This window comes from Cinclus cinclus, chromosome 1 (genome assembly GCF_963662255.1).
Source record: "Cinclus cinclus chromosome 1, bCinCin1.1, whole genome shotgun sequence".
Taxonomy (NCBI): Eukaryota; Metazoa; Chordata; class Aves; order Passeriformes; family Cinclidae; genus Cinclus; species Cinclus cinclus.
The window spans coordinates 55,621,855-55,639,463 of NC_085046.1; the positions used below are offsets into that span (position 1 = coordinate 55,621,855).

Below are 17,609 nucleotides of genomic sequence, written 5' to 3' on the forward strand. Positions count from 1 at the left end.
AAGCAGACAGGACTACAGCCTTTTTACCAATTTTAATATTTGGCAGACTGGAGAGGGTTTTCTGCAAAGACACCCCATCTGTTTACACACAGAAGAATTATAGTTGAAGACCATTCAAGAGAGCCACCCCCTCCTTCAATACAACATAGTTCCCGTTTGGAGTCTCTTTCATCCTCCTCTGAATCTCATTGAAAGCAGAGTGTGACAAGCAAACATGCTGCTGCTGGTAGTGCTTGTGGCCACAGCATCTTGGTCATGTAAGTACTTACTTATTTTCCTACCTTTCCTCCATGGCTTCGCTAACAGGCATCTTTCCAAATCCCTGAATTCCAGCTAATGACATAACTTCTCCTTTTCTCTTTCCTAGATGGATTTGCACAGGAAATGCCCATGCAGAGTCCTATATCCATCACCAAGTTCCAAAAAAGTGCACGGATGATATGTGAAATTCAAACGTTACAGTCAAATTTTGACGGCATCATCATACATTGGTATAAGCAGAAGGAGGGTGAAGCTCCAGAGAGGCTTCTGTTTGTTTCAGGAAACAAAGTTACTGTTGAAAGTGGCTTTAAAGCAAACAGATACCTGGTTGAAAGAAATTCTGTCCAGAAGCGGTGTGTTCTTACAATAAAAGATGTAATTCCAGATGATGATGCTACTTACTACTGTGCCTACTGGGATCCTCACTGTGATAGAAATGCAAAGATCATCAAGGCAAAAAAACTGCCTGAAACATCTGAACCACAAGGTTGTAACTGTGCCACTCCACCAGACCTCCAAGATGCCTGTTGAGTTCATTTAGTCTGTGACTGTGACTTCCATCTGTCCTAGATATCTTCCAGGGCAGGAGGACTGGTGTGCTATTGGGTGGTTGCAAGCTGCATCAGGAGCTCATGACTGATGTATCCAGAGCAGTCCATGCTCGTTACCATGGTGGTTATGGTATACAGTATCAGTGTCATTCAGCAGCCAGTATTATACAATTCAACATTACAGACTGTTCTTACCCAAAAACCAAATCCCCTTGAGGAACAAATTGCATTTCCCCATCCCTCTTCATTATAAACCATGTGCAACCTTCACCAAAAACAATCCCACAGATGGCTTTGCCTTTGCCTTAGAGGCAGGACTAACCCAAACTGTCTACTCTAACATATATTCCTCATGTGCACCACGGGCACTTTATCCCCTTCTCTGGTATGTGGAGGCTTTGATGGAGCAGGGCCAACTCAATTAGTAGAGCCTCTAGTGTTAACTAGCTAGGTGGCCTCTGCTAGACATAGACCCCATTGTTTGAAGGTGCCACCACCCATTGTTTTGAATGTGGTTTTTGAACAGTCCATTGTACCATTCAATATTCCCAGAGGCTGGTGCATGAGAAACAATATGATACATCCACTCCATACTGTGCTCTCTGGCCCAGCTGTCTATGAGGCCATTTTTAGAATGAGTCCCATTATCTGACTCAATTCTTTCTGGGGTGTCATGTTACCACAGGATTTGCTTTTCAAATCCCAAGATGATGCTCCTAGCAGTGGCGGGAGGCACAGGATACATCTTCAGCTATCCAGTGGTTGCTTCCATCACTGTAAGAATGCAGGGCTTGCCTTGGTGGGTTTGCAGGAATGTGACACAATCAATCTGCCAGACATTCACATATTTATATTTCGACCATTGTCCTTTATACCACAGAGGGTTTACCCACTTGGCCTGCTTGATTGCAGCGCATGTTTCCCAGTTGTGGAAGATCTGGAAGATAATGTCCATCATTAGGTCCACCCCTTGATCAAGAACACATCTGTATGTTGCATCTTTTCCCTTCCTGATGACCTGAGGTGTCATGAAGTTCCAGCATGTCCTTCACAGCAGCACTCAGAGGTGGAGTGACTTCATCCAGGCCATGATAGCCCACTCTCAGTCTCCCCTCTCCATTGGACTTACACACTGGCCATATGGGGCTATTAAAGGGTGAGTGAATCTTGCTGACCACTCCCTGGCTCTCCACGAATCATCTCATGGATGAGGGTCACAGAGTCCAGTTGGTGCAGTGTTGTTGATGGTGCACTGTTGTGGTAGTGATTGGTGCCTGTTGTTCTTTGACCTTCACCAGTCCCACAGCTGAAGGGTTCTTTGAGAGACCAGGCAAGGTATTCTAATTCAGTTGTCTGATTTCCTCTGCTTCCACAGCAGCTATCCCAAAAAAGCCCAACAATGCCCTCTTGGGTCCATGAAGTGCCCTCTCCTGAGTTAATCTATGCCAAGGACACACGGGGTCTCTGGGCCAGTCAGAATGGGGTGATTTTACCATTCATTCCAAACCACCTCAGCTTCCAGTACTGTCAGCTGCTGGGATGCCCCTGTTACTCCAGAAATAGATTCTTCCCCTGCAGGCCTTGATGTCATCAGGGTACATTGTGTGCCAGTATCAAATAAAGCTTTACACTCCTGGGCCGGGCCATCGGATTCACAGAATCCAATAGATCTGATTGTCCCTTTTCTCTACCTGGCTAGAGGCCCCTCTTGTTCTGATCATAGTACTCATTTCTCAGTTCTTGTCATGAACTGGAGGTCCACTCAAGAGGATCAGAAGTAACATCAGCCCTCCTATTTTGTCTAAGGACTTGCCCACTGTACATTGAAGGGGCATTTATCCTTGAAGAATTGCCTACAGAGGTTGTCCTGGGTACAGAGCTAAAAAAGAGAGGTGGAGTTTCTGACTCTGTTTATTCCATTCCCTTCACATCATGGTGGGAGATGAGTTGCAGCAGAAAATGCTGAGCCATCAGAAGCTGGAAGCAGTCAGTCTCACTTCGGCCATGGGAGAGAATAAACTGTTCCCTAAAACACGTGGCCATTGGAAACTCAAAAGGGGTAAATGCAGCTACTGCCACAGCTGCTGCTACTGTTGCTGTTAATTCTGCAGCTGCCAAGAACCCAAATGCAAGATGCAGTGCCCACCAGGACCACCATGGGACAACCACTACCCTGGGGAAAGGGGGACCCCGGCACCGGGACCGCTGCTGTAACTGATGGAGACAGTGTTTATCAGCAGCATAGCTCCCATTCAGACTACCAAGCTTCCCAGGTGCCGTGTGGCCCAGTGCATGGGAGGAGAGGCCAGATCTCACTTTCTTGTTTGTCTCAGGTTTTGCATGGTCCTGGTTGGTGAATAACTTTCTGTGTGTAAATCACCTTTGTTTTGTGTACTTTAATATAGTTACTGTTAATTTTCCTTATTTCATTCATGTTTTTTCTCAAGTAAATCAGAATCTCTGCTTTTAGTCTCTCACAAAGAGGGACTGGGCGGGGGGGGGGGGGTTGGGAGTGGTGGGAAGAGAAGCTTAAATGGGGTTTAATTTTTCAACTGTTTTTTTAAACCAGCACACTCACACACTTGTGCTGCTAGGGCAGAGGTACTTCCTCTTGTCCTCTCTGTGGTCATACAGGTAAAACCACCTCCAGGGTATCTCGTGGTATGTATCTATCTCTCAAGCAGCAGGGTGCATGCTCCCAATAAAAGAGATTGCGGTCCATACTGACATCAGACATTTCCTCTCTAACATGCTTGAATCTTTTGAGTCTGTCCAGAGTTTTGGGCAGTGTTTCCACAGCCTAAGCATAAGTTGGTAGGGAGGAAAAAAGACGAACACATTGTTGGAGTCAGGTAATCACCTGAAGCACCATTTCTTCTTCTTTCATTGGCATCCTTGAAAAGGATGCCAAAGGGTTGGTGTATGATGATGACAAGCTCCATACAAACTTCTGCCACATACATTGTGTACACAGCACAAGGGACTGCTTGTTATTTGAATCCCTACAGATTACCTTCAGCACAGCTAAGTCACTCAGGGACTGGATACCTTTTTTCATGGCATTCCACCTACTTGGGTACCCTATTGGATCATCTTTGAGAGAATGAAAGAATCCTTTCCCTTCTGCTTGACAGGAGGTGCCTCCAGAGGCTGAAGGTTTCTGTCCTCTTCCCAATCCCCTTGCCAATGCCCAGATCCCAGAACAAGGATCTCAGCTGCCTGGCTTCACTACCATCTACTTTCATGTTGTGAGCCATGATTTCCCAGCATCAGAACAGGCAGGTCACCAGGGGCTCTCCTGACTGGCAGCTGAAATCTTTTCACATATCTCACAACTCACCTGGGTTTAGGTGTTTATCTCTGGCCTTGCCTCTTTCTCTCATTGTGAGTGCCCTATTCTTCATCCCTCATTAAACAAACTGATTTTGTATTGGATTTCTTCTTCTGTACTGTCATGGATTGTTCCTCTCATTCAGCTGCAGTTTGAGTGGCCACAGTGCCTGTTGGTCTGTTTTCCTCCTCTTCTCCCTGAGGGTGCTCTCTGGTATTGAACTGTGTCCAGTAAAGAGTAGGCAGGGCACATAGCAGTAAGTTATACCTCTGCTAGGGTCCTGTAGATGTTCAGGGGTGATCTTCTAAAACATTGGAATAGAATAACCCTTCAGAAGCTGGCCCATTTTCTCACACATTTCATGGCACTCATGTCTATCCATCCTCAAGTTAGATCTCTCAGTAACCTCCCTATAAATTTCTGTCCTGACTCTAAACATGTTGTGAGCAGCACTGAGGGAACCTGGCAGACTTTACAACAACAAAATGCTTTCCTTCACATCCAAGGGAAATTCAAAATTCTCAAAAGCTCTTGTAACAGGCCTGAAGCAGGAAAAGGGGGTTAAAATCTTGGGAAAATCATCCTTTCCTGTTCCTCCCACAAACCGGCTATGGTTATTAATAGACCCCCAAAGGTGGTGCCCAAGGTAAGGGTAGGAGAGCATCTCAAATGTCCCTAATTGCTATCATGTCATGTCATTCTCCCAGTACATCAACAAAGTAATCCTGATCCTTCTCCCCACTCTGAAAAAGAACACTTCAAGGAGCACATACAGGAATACATACAGTGTTAAGTACCACAACCACATGAACAGATCAAGCAAAATTGTAACCAGTGGCTCCATACTTGATATAATAAATGCCTGGATCAAATTTGTTTTCAACTGGCTCTGGACAGATGTTGTTATCTCAACATTTCATGCTCCATTTGGACACCAAGTAAGGCTGTCATGGTTTAGGAATATACTCTCTGGTGTAGTACTCCCACCAAAACTCTTCAAACCATGTTATGCTTGCTTGCTCCCCCTACTCCCTTGTTGAGGGCTGGAGAGAAGAATTGAAGATACAGAAGGCAAAAATCATGGGCTAAGAACCATTCACTGGAAACAGTAATGAGATAAAAAACAAACCATAACAGCAACAATGTTAATAAATAAATGTGCAACATACAATTCCCATATGATTGCTTGATACTGGCATTTGCTGACTGCTCCCTCTAGCCCAGAAACAGCATTACCCAACTGCTCACTCTGCCACATGTACCTGACCAGAAGGAACCCCTTCATCCACAGAAGAGACTTCCTTCCCTCACATCCAACAACAAGGTGAGGTGATGTAGAGTAACCTGTGTGTTCTAGACATGCACTCTCCTGCCTACAGCAAAAATTAACCCTGTCTGGCCAGAACCAAGATAGGCGGTTTCCTTCACTGCATGTCTAAGGGCATGGCAGGAAACACACCAGTCACCATCGTTCTGTCTCCATCACTTCTGCCCTTAATTTGTGGTTGTGATTAGGATATTTCTGTCCAGGAGACTTCAAAACAGACCACTGAGTTTTTTTACACCTATTTCAGCTGAACGACCTTCACCCTCTAGTTCCTCCCTCTCGCCACAAATACTAATTTCTCAACATAATTTTGTAGTCAGTGTGCTGCAGGAGATCCTAGAAGTACTCTAACTCAGTTTACTTTAAATGCCAAACCAAGCATGCAAGCTGTTTGATTGACAGTAGTAGTGACTCCTCTGATGTTATCTCAGCCTGTTTTATAAAAAAACCTGCACAAGGAAAAGCCTCCTTCTCCCACCAGCTGGTACACAAAAAGCTGCCAGTGAGCTGCTGTAGCAAAGCCTGGAGTGATTCCAAGAGATGGCCAGACAATAATCACCTGCTTTGGGCAGGAAAATGCAACTTGCAGCACACAGACACCTTCACGATGCTTTTGGTGCTGGCTCTCCCTCTTTTCCCTCTTCTGTGTTCAGACAATGAAGAATGAACTCCATACTAATAGTACTTGAGGTCATGTACTTGCAGGTGTACCTTTGGTAAAGAGCAGGATTTTCACTTGAAGGTACGTGCAGTGCTCTGTGTTCTTACTTGCTATCTAAAACTGAAGACAAACCATGATCTAATTCTAAGACATGAAGTGGAGGATTTATCTCACAAATTTATAACACTTCAGGAAAGAGACATTAGCTATCGGCTGAACATGCAGATGCACATCTGAAATTCCTGACAACTTCCCAGCAGTCAAGGACCAGGTCTTCATGCAGACTTCCACAGATGATTGGGAAAAATTGGGATTTTCTTCATCAATGGTATGTCAAGAGAGCATGCTAGCTTATTGCAAAGTCAAAACATAGTGTGGAACACCTGGATCAAATTCTTTGGCATGGGAACAAAGCTAATTGTCTCTGGTAAGTATCATTATCATTGAACTGATTTTCACAGAATCATTCAGGTTCTCAAATAATCCAGAATGTGAGAAAAATTAATTTCTCCCTGATAAACCATACTTTGTTTGTGAACTAAGCATGGTGCCTAAATTTGGTAGGTAAATTTAAATATTGAGGTGGTTTCATCCTGTTCTGGGAAACAAAAGTGAACTGCTTGAAAGTTAATTCCCAGAACAGCATGTGAGAAATGAAAAATTTCTTACTGACATAAGTGGTCTGGTCTAAATTGACTGGGAAGAAAAATTCCCTGAGTGTAATAAATTTCTAGTTTCTGGCCCTACTGGAAGTAACTGGTTTACTTTTGCATTTGTATTATTTTTAATTGTGGTGAAGCTATGCAATCAAAAGAAGGAATTCTGTTTTCAGTACAAAGTGTATAGCAGTGACTACAGTATGCCACTCAGAAACTCCATGACATTATCAAGGTGGCTATAATTAAGTTAAATTACAAACTGCTGAGGAGAGTTACAGAGAAATTAAAAATATTTTATATACGTGTCTCTGACCAAAAATTTTCAGAACTTTTTACTCGCTACAAAAATTCAAGTATTTCTAGAAATGACACTCTAGTCAATGTCGAAAATTCAGCTATAGCACTCAGCCAGATTTATCCCCAGCTCCTAAATCAGAGAGACTTTTTCTGTAGCCCATGCAAAAGTGCAGTGCGGGAGATATTGATAAGCATTATAAGACTGTGGGATCCTGACGTCAAAATATTTGGAAGTGGAACTGAACTTATAGTTTCAAGTAAGTACAAAATGTAAAACTTGACTACTTCTGAAATGCTTTTAAATACAGCTAGATATTGGCTGGCATGAAGTACTTTGCTATTTTAGTTTTCTCTAATTCTAACTGTTCTGAATACTTTGCAGGATTTCCCCCTTAAACAGCATTTCCATTTACATTTGCAGAACACAATGTAATTGTTCTGTATTTATGCATGAAATGGGAGAAACACAACAGCTATTGCAGCAGAGACCTATAACTTATCCCATTATGATTTTCTGTATAAAAATGAACTTAAATATGGCAAAGACAGCATTTGGAGAACAGAAAAATATTTTTTATCTCTAAGTATACACATTTGACCTTTGTGATATTCCTAATTCATCCTGAAAATAGTATGTCCAACCTTTGTGTTACACACAGTCTTTGCAAAAAGCACAAGATTTCTCTTTTGGACTGTGTCTGACTATGAATGAAAACGAGAGAGTTGTCTGAGATATGCCCAGAACAGTAAGTTGCACCTTTTAAGATAGGCAGAGTTGAAAGGGTGCTCTCTCTTCCTAACTTTTGCAGAAAATGCTTATTATCAGTTATTACTACTATTCAAAACATTTTGCTTCAAGTAAATCCTAGGAATTGTGATGCTTGCCTGTAATTTGGCTCAGCTAAGCATCTGACATAAAAATAGTTTGCCTAATTTTGACCAGCTGAAAATGGTCTATCTTGTTAACGGGAATTTTGATTCCAATCGATGCAGTTTTACTTCATGTTACTGGTAACAAAAATGTTGGTCAATAGTCTCATGCTCCTCAGATCTCCGCATAATGTTCACCAGCTCTAGGTCTGATCTTATAGGGGTGTAAAAGGAGCAAATTACTTTGCCAGCATCTGATCAAATAAACCTTTTGGTGATGCTCCCTGTTTCCAGAAAGCAGAGATGGAGCCAAGGTGCTCAATTTGCACTGTCCACCTGAACTACCAGAAAATTCAAATTAGTTGAGATTAATCCTGTTCATTTAACAATTTATACATCCTCCAAAAATTCTACATTTTTTCTCTTTTTTTTTTTAACTTTAGTTTATTTTAGGCGACTGCTCCTTTTTTACTTTCCTAAGGTCTAAAAATTGATTATACAGTAAATCCAATTTTTTTTAAAGAGTAATATTTACCCATGCAAACACAAACGAGCCTCAGTGATATTGTAAAGGCTTTATTCACTGTGATTGGTTATTACAACAAGGTCTTCGGCTCAGGTACAAAACTCTTTGTCTCAGGTAAGCTGTGTGTTGTATGTATGTTGTTCATATAGTAAGCTATAGGAGCTTGGACTGGTCACACAGATGAGTATTATACTATCTCAGAGGTCACTCAGCTCACTTAGAGCCTCAGTCAACACCATTCCTTGTGCAGGATTTTCCTCCCCAGCTCACCATTCCTATATTCATCCCTGTGGTACTTGTAATGCAGTTGTTTAGGATCACAAACATGCCTAAAAAGTAGCTGTTTCAAGCCACTTTTGATCATAGTTCTCCTAGAAATCTGGTGGAAAATGGTCTGTATTAGTTTTTAGAGACCTCATTCTTTCCTCCAGCTGTACTGAAGGAGTCAGCAGGGAATCAAGCAGCTGAGAATTAAGCATGAAAAAAGAAAACCTCTTTCTAATAAACAGTATGCAATGGACATTGCAAAAAATCTTTTTGAATTAGGCTAGAAAAAGTGAAATAACTTGTTCAAAACTGTTTTATCAAATACACAACACTTTGGCATTAGAAAAAAATTAGTACCTCCAAATGTTCTTCTCATTACCTAATAACTACTTAACAAATTATTCAGTATAAATTATGGTGAATTAATGCTTAATAATTGCTTAATAAGTGATTTTTTTGCCTTTCTTGCAGAGACATTTATTTTAATAGAAAGTGGCAGACAAAACTATTTTTCCCACTTCCCACATGTGCTTTAAATGCCATAATCCTGAAGTGTACAACTATAGAGATATGAGGCAGGGGAAATATTGCTGCCAAGTATTTTAAGCCTGCTTAGTACATAAACCTCTATTAACATATCAAGAAAAGATTGGTTTAATGATTTATGCCAGAAGGACTAAGTAAATAATGCCTACAATTCAATGGAAATATCTGTGGCATGATAAGTGTGTTGTTTTCAGTGAAAACCCTTACCTACCTAATCAGGTAGCTAATGCTACCATGCTTTTCCTATATATAGATTTTAAAAAATATTTTCAAGCATCACTCTAATTCTGCAGGATTTTGTGTTTGTGAGGCCAAGGCTTTTGACTCATTGTTAGAGTAAAAGTGGTGTAGTTACTTCACATATACAAACTTAAAATTATTAAGAAATGGAGAAAAACAGGGCTTAGGATAAAGGTCTTTGTGAATAGGAGCAATAACAGATTGAATCCAAATATTCTATTTTCATGAAGCCTAATCAAGAGAATAATGTTGTTCTTATTATAGTTGCTAAATCTGGTACTTTTCTGGCCAAACTGAATGGCTTGGGTTAAAAGAGACCTTAAGATCATCTAGTTTAAACCCCAATGCTGTGGCCAGGAACACTTTCCACAGGAGGAAATGAGGCTGTTCAGAGCTCCATCCCACCTGGCCTTAAACAATTCCAGGCATGGGGCATCCACAAGTTTTCTGGACTCTCTGTTATGGTGTCTCCCCACCCTCACAGTACAGAATTTCCTCCTAAGATCTAATCTAGCCCTACTCTCTTTCAGTGTGAAGCCATTCCCCCTTGTCCTGCCATTACATGCTCTTGTAAAAAAGTCTCTCTCCATCTTTCTTGTAGGCTCCTTTCAGGTACTGGAAAGGAGCAATTAGGTGACCCCGAAGCCTTCTCTTCCCCAGGCTGAACAATACCAATTCTCTCAGCCTTTCCCCATAGGAGAAGTCAGATCAATGTGTTGGCCTCCTCTGGACTTGTTCCAACAAGAACCTGTTCTGTCCTGTGCTGAGGACCCCAGAGCTGGACTCAGCACTCCAGGTGGGGTCACACCAGAACAAAGTAGAGGGGCAGAATCCCCTCCTTTGCCCTGCTGGTCATGTTGCTTTTGATGCAGCCCAAGACACGTTTGTCTCTCTGGGCTGTGAGTACACATGGCTGGGTCATGTCCACCCTCTCATCCTCCAACACCTCCAGGTCCTCCTGCCCAAGGCTGCTCTCCCTCTGTTCATCCCCCAGCCTGTGTTGGTACTGGGGGTTGGCCCAAAATTAGGTGCAGCACTTGGCACTTGGTCTTGTTACACCTCATGAGACTCCCATGGATCCATTTCTTGAGCTTGTCCAGGTCCCTTTGTATGTCATCCCATCCTTCAGACAGCAGGCTCCTTTCTGTAAAGGAATGTACCAGAGTGGGAGGGTATTTGGTATTTGGTTCTGGTACAACAGTCATTATCTCAGGTAAGTTTTTTCACAGTCTTATGTTTTTAAAATTTTTGTAATGGGAAAACTTTGGGAAGAAGGCTGACATCTCTTTAAGGTATCTGGAAAGGTTAATGGGTCAGGACTATACTATATTGTTGCTAGTTATAATCCCTGAAGTTGCTGTCAAGCAGGACAAGAATGTTGTTTATGAGATGAGTGCCCTCAGGTCCCACTGACTTGAAGTGTAACAGAGCAGCTTTGAGTCTCAGTAAAAAACTACCCCATTTTGTGGGGTCACCCAAGTTGTGAGAATTAAAGTTTCAGTTTAAGAACACCTTAAGTATTTAAGTAACCTTATTTATAAATCTTATTTATAGATACTTACAAAGAAATTGTAGAGCAGTTTCATTAAGAAAACTTTTGACAGCTAATCTATATAAACATATATTTTGAATTTAATTTTTTGATAGCTCATTGGCTATGAACCTAACTCCAGGATTTCGTTTGAACAACATTTTACAGCCTTGCTGCATTGTTACATGAAACAAAAGACAAATGTTAGTTTAAGAAATATCTGCTCATATGTGTATTTTGTGGGAAAAACTTAGCCTTATATACCTCTTAAAACCTGCCTTAGCAAACTGTTTAAGAAGGTAAACCACAATATTTTTCAATATTTAGCTGAATCAAAACTGACAGAGGAGTGCAAGTTCATTACTTTAAAATTCTTCAGAAAGAATCTGATAATTTGCCCAGAAATGCCAGTGTAAACTGTGTTGCTGACTTCAGACTCTGCAGATCAGCCCGAAAATACATCAAAACCTACAGCCATAAGTTTTATAAGTTTTAAGTCTATATGTTTTCATCCCTTTTTTTCAGAAACATGCATACAAAGATATTTTTCTCACATCAAAATAGATAGATAGATAGATGCAGAATTTAATCCTTTCAATTCTCCACTGTCATCCATTTACCCGTATACATACATGAGACACTTCAATGCATGCACAAAGCTGCAATTATTCAAGCAGTTTGTTTCCTCAGTATTGTGGTATGATGGGGAAAGCTGCATGCCTAGGGTGTTTTTTGCAGTAAATGGAATGACATTGGCAACTCCAGAGGTGAAAATTATTCCGTTGTAACAGAAGTCTCTGAAATGAGCAGGATGAAATAGCAATTCAAATAATCTTTCTCCTCTCCTCTCCTCTCCTCTCCTCTCCTCTCCTCTCCTCTCCTCTCCTCTCCTCTCCTCTCCTCTCCTCTCCTCTCCTCTCCTCTCCTCTCCTCTCCTCTCCTCTCCTCTCCTCTCCTCTCCTCTCCTCTCCTCTCCTCTCCTCTCCTCTCCTCTCCTCTCCTCGTAGATTTGATATCCTAAGAGAATGTCAAACTAAGCTATTATAAGTACTGAAATTAGTTAGAACAACTTACCAAATTTTGAAAATCTGAAAGAAACCTCTAAAATAGTCATGAAGCTTAGCGGAGTGCAATGCCACTGGGACAATAGCTACTTCATGGTCTTGTGAATATATACAATTCTGAAACAAATAAATCATTTTTGAAATTAATCTGATCATTCATCTTTGGAGAGGAGGATGCATAAAGAAGATAAAATTAACTACTAAATTAATGTTAGAGAACTCTAAAGCTGTCAGCAACTTTATTTCTGGTACAACAGAACTCAGACCACATTGTCACTTCAATGGCATCTCTAAAATGAAGGAAATTCTTAATATAAGGAAGGTAGTTACCCTTTTGAAGGTGGATGGGTCATCTTTCTCTTTAAACACTGAGCTTTAAGTACTACAGATAATCAGTAAGCTGTGTCAGGGAGAATGCAATGTAGAAGATTTCTCTTGAACAGCCAGATCATTTAAAGAAAATTGGAAGCTTTTTTGGCAAAATGCATTTTATAGTAATGTATTTCTCCCAACACATTAAAACTGTACTAATCAGTTAGAGCACAACTTAAAACCCATGCATCTTCTAGTTCAAATTCAGTGGCAGAGATTTACACAGGAATTCAAGAGAAAAAGTGGGATAAGGGTACACCTAAAATGTTTCTGCTGCCTTAAAAAAAACAGTCTTAAGCAGTACTTTCTATGTAACAAAAGTCAGGTTTGAAAACTGTATTCAGCCTTCACTTGCAATTAAGCATAGGCAGATATGATTGCCTGTGAGCACTGCCTATGCACTCACTGTACAAGCTCACTTTTACCTAAATCAGACCCTTAAATTTACTATCCACTTAAATATTATCAAAATGTGTACCAGTGCGGACCAAACCTGGATGATTTTTTCTTCTCCTAATCCAGAGAGCATCCAGGCTTAATCCAGAGAGACAAATGAAATGCAGATTATGTCAAATAAGCTTGTGGAAACAGCTCACTTGAATTTTAAAATACGTTAATGTATATTCATACTGAGCATGTTTCCCAAAGTACAACAGCTATTGCAGGTAACTCTGGCTAGATGTGCTGTTTAGATGTGAAAATGTTATCCAGTTATACCATGCTCTTCTGCTTTACTTTAGTTTTGGGTTTTCATTTTCAGATATATTAATTCAATAATTTAAGCAAATCTAGCATTGGCAGAACAGCATTGCCAACTGTTGGTGTCTAGGGCATTTTGTGATTCCATTTTCCTGTCCTGATACAAATCTTCACCTGGCAAATACACGGAAATAGAATTGCCTTAGAGACAGAGCAATAATTTTCTTCCCTTCCTTTGTCCCCTAAAAAATATCACAGAATTAGTATTGACTTTTAAAAAATTAATATATATAGCAGATGTTTATTATATAGCAGTGTGGACTTAAGATTTCTAAGATTTTAAACTTAGGTGGCCAATGTTTACTATTCTGTGGACAAAAATGTACTTTTTTTCTATAAAATATTATATTGTATATATTATATTAATATTATATAAGTATATATTACTATTATAGAAATATTATATTATATTATTATTTATGTTATATTATGTTATATTATATTATATTATGTTATATTGTAATATTAAATTCCTCTTATTCCTCTTAAAGTAATATTAAATTCCACTTATATTCCTATTATTCCTAAATGAAGCTTGTTCAGAAAATATTACTATTATTTAATAATTGTCAGAGACTTGAACAAGCAAATACACTTTCTGACAGCAATACTGCTTGGAAGATTTTGGGATATAGGCACTTGTCTAGCCACCTGAAGATTCCTAACTCACTTTCAAGTGAGATTAACAGCTATTGATATATTCAACAGTATTTCCATTACTTAATATTTCTCAAAAGAGCATTTACATTTGTTACAAGAATATTAATATTTGTTAATAGGGCGTTTATTTTGTTGCTCTTTTGAATTTGCATTTTTGGCTGTGTATTTACTTGCTGTACATTACTGATCTTTCAACTCTCTGTTTTGTTATTTTTCTTCCTCCAATAACCCATCCAGATAAACAAAGTTCTCCACCAGCAAACTCTGAAATCCTGCAGAAAAAACATGAAAATCAGATGATGTATGTTTGCCTTATAGAGAAATTCTACCCAGAAGTTATTAGGGTGACATGGACTAATGATGAAAAGGAGGTAACAGACAACGTAGTAAAAGGTGACATTTGGAAGTCCACAAAAGACGATGACTACTCAATTGCCAGTTGGTTAACTGTGCCAGCAGAGAATAAAGACAAGAAATACTACTGCACATATGAGCATGAAGAGAGAAAGGATTCACTGTCAACACAAGGTATATTCCACATGTTAAAAATGTGATTTGATCTACTGTCATAAACATCATTTTTGTTTACATTAAAATTAGAGTAGTAATGATTTCTATTACTGGTGAAGACATCTGCGCTCTTAGGCACAATAGCTAAAGTACTGGACAAAATACCGAAAGTTTTCCCAGGAAGAGTAACTCAACCTGTGTTATGGTCCCCAAGTAAGCATCCTATTGTAACAGAAAAAATAATAGTTACTTTAAATTAATGAACCTCATCGAGGTAAACTATCACAGTTCCAACAGATCTGCACTGAAACCTGTCTGTTACTTTCCATCCTACAGAAGTTTCTGGAAACAGTATTATCTCTCATAGCTTAGGGGTGTAAGTCCCTCTGACACCCCCTGACATTAGTCACAACTCTAAAAAACTAAGGAGTTAAAAATGAGGTTACTGAGGATGTACAACAAGTTTAAAAGTATTACTTACCCACAATTCAGAAATAGGAAGTTAATAGCCATGTATAAAAATAAGATTTTGTTCTTGATTGTGGAAAGATTGATTAAGCAAAGCCAAATCTGAAAGGCAATGCAACTTTAAAGAAAAAGTAACTTATACTCAATGCAAATTGTTTAAATCATCTATAAGAAAAGTGGTATAAATTGGTTTAAATTAATCTTCTCTCCATACCTACATGTGTTTTCTACAAATTAACCGAACTCCAATGAGTGAGACCACTGCCATAAACAACAGTTACATTTCAACCTTCAAAATATATTCTGACAAAAATATACTTGAAGCTTATTTAGATGGAGGATGTATTTAGAGACGCAATATAAATGTCTTAATATTTATATCAATGGATACAAACAACATAAACAAGAACAAACTCAAATTTGCTACTTCAAGAACAAAAAGGATGTATTTTAGGGGAAAAAACCAGCACCAAGATTCCCAGTAGGAAAAGTCATGCACTCCTCAGTATTATTCTTTGCTGTTAAACAGCCACTAACATTTAGATATAAACTGAAGTCTCCTCCAACTTAATTTATTCTGCATTTCTGATAACAGTAGGTTGTGAAGGCAAATGGACTTCAGCTTCTTCACTGGCAAGGCCAGGTGGTCAAACTGATTCTTGTTCCAAATAAAAGAGGCTTTGCCAAGGAACAACCTAATGGGCACATTCCTGGAAGGGCAAAGACACATCTCCCACTTACGGCAACAGATACCCAGCCACTTCTTGGAGCAGTTCTCCTCTTCAAATTCTCTCTACAAATGAATCCTACTTATGAATATCTGCTTTGCAGACTAATCTTAAGTCCCCTTCTTTTATTTAATACTAACTATCCATTTTCCCAGCCTTGTTCCTGTAAAGCCTCTTTTTTCCTCTATTTCTCAATTAATGTTTGTGAAAATTAAAGAAAAGTCTAACTGGGGCATCTCAACTCTCTTTCCCACAGATTCTCTGAAGACTCCTCCTCAGGAAGAGGTCTGCAGAACAGTTTTTAACAGAGGTAATTTAATGTGTTAAAATGTGGGAAAGTGATGTATGTCATACAAGAGATATTGCTAAATACGATCTGAACACCCCAAAAATTATCTTTCTTAGTAGTATATAGGAAATTTTTCGAGTCTGGGGTTGGCAACTCAAAAACTTTTCAGTGCTACTCTGAACTAACTTCATATAAGGGGCTCTCCTACCTTCATCAGGTAGCTTTATTAAGATGCTACAGATGCTGTTTGGGCTACTGGATTGTTAGCCTGCATTAAGCACCACTCTTTTAAACACTTGGAGTAGTTAAACACTTCAGCTGATGTTACACCAGCCTAGCAATTCCCAGAACTTTGGACAAAGAAAATTTTTTAGGAAGAATCATGAGCAGTTATCTTCAAGAAATACAACAAAAAATGACTTAAACACTGTAGAAAGTGCTGGAAGCACTACAGTTATGCTCCTGTCTTTACAAGGAATAGCAACACAAGGAAGTGACACTGAGAGTCAGTTTAGTATTAAGAAACCCACTAGGTCTAGAACTCATTAGCAGTGCAAACCCATTTAAAGAACAGAACAGATCTTGTATGTGTTTATGATGTGCACTGGTGTCAATGTAATTTGCAGCAGTAAACTGACTGCATTGTTCCATTTCCATCAATTTTTTAGGATGCTATAAAACATTGGCATTAAACGAGACTTTTCTGTCTTATATTTGTTACAGATCAGTTAATGCACAGGACAGCATATTTAGTATATATCACCCTTCTTCTGAAGAGCTCCATGTACTACCTTATCGTACTCTTCTTCATCTACAAAATGTGGGCTTCAACCAACCACCGAGGAAAGAAAACATAAATGCTGTTTAAAGAAAGCGCTGCAAATTGATCTTCTATTTACTTTGCCATATGCTTATCCACACAGACTCCCCTGCTCTTGGTGTTAGATATAACAGGAAAAAAAAAACAAAAACAAAAACAAACCACAATTCCAAAATAGTTTTCTGGTATTAGTGCATAAAGGCTCATTTTGCTTTATTGCTAGTGTTTTTATATCAGCCTGATTTTCCCAATTTTTTTTCTAAATATTGAATAAAGATAGGCAATAGGAATAATGCATTTTAATCCAAGTCCATATTGCAAAACTAAGAAGACAGCCATGTCAAAAGTAGCTAAGCATCCAGAAGCTTTTGACAGGGTTTTTGACATACAAGGCACAGATGTGTTTTGTCACCGCATTTAAAGCTTAATTAGGAGCATCCCTGTGCAATAAATTCACAGGTTTGATTCATTTTTACTTTCAGTGATTTGTTGCAACTCTCATGTATCCAACAAATCAGGAATTAATTATTCTGAAGTGGTGTGCTTTAAGATATAATTAAACAAAACTTTAAAAAGTGAACAAAAAATTTTTGAATGAAGAAGTCAAATGAGAATAAAAGCAATTCTAAGGTTCACATGTGCAGAAATGGAAAAAATCCACTGGCACTCTGACACAGTCTGAAAATGTGCATAATGTGACTAAAAACAAACAATTGTAATGATCGTGAACATCACATTGTTTAGAGACACCTTTTAAAACTGAGCAAAACCATGAATGTGAAGCTCTGATAAAGTATTTTCACAAAGGAAGAAAAATTCTCAGAGACATTCAACTCTTAATCTCCCAGTTCCACAAATGAATTCCTTACAAA

At 39.2% G+C, this 17,609-nt stretch overlaps 1 protein-coding gene across 1 annotated transcript; it reads left to right on the forward strand.

Annotated features, from left to right (window-relative positions):
* The first annotated feature begins 214 nt into the window (after nt 1–214).
* LOC134058070 (immunoglobulin kappa light chain-like) lies at nt 215–17,020 on the forward strand. The gene is made up of 6 exons (XM_062487383.1): nt 215–257; nt 368–674; nt 8,539–8,597; nt 14,160–14,450; nt 15,885–15,938; nt 16,641–17,020. The coding sequence occupies exons 1-6, from the start codon at nt 215–217 to the stop codon at nt 16,772–16,774; spliced, it is 888 nt and encodes a 295-aa protein (XP_062343367.1). The 3' UTR covers nt 16,775–17,020.
* Nucleotides 17,021–17,609: the final 589 nt, after the last annotated feature.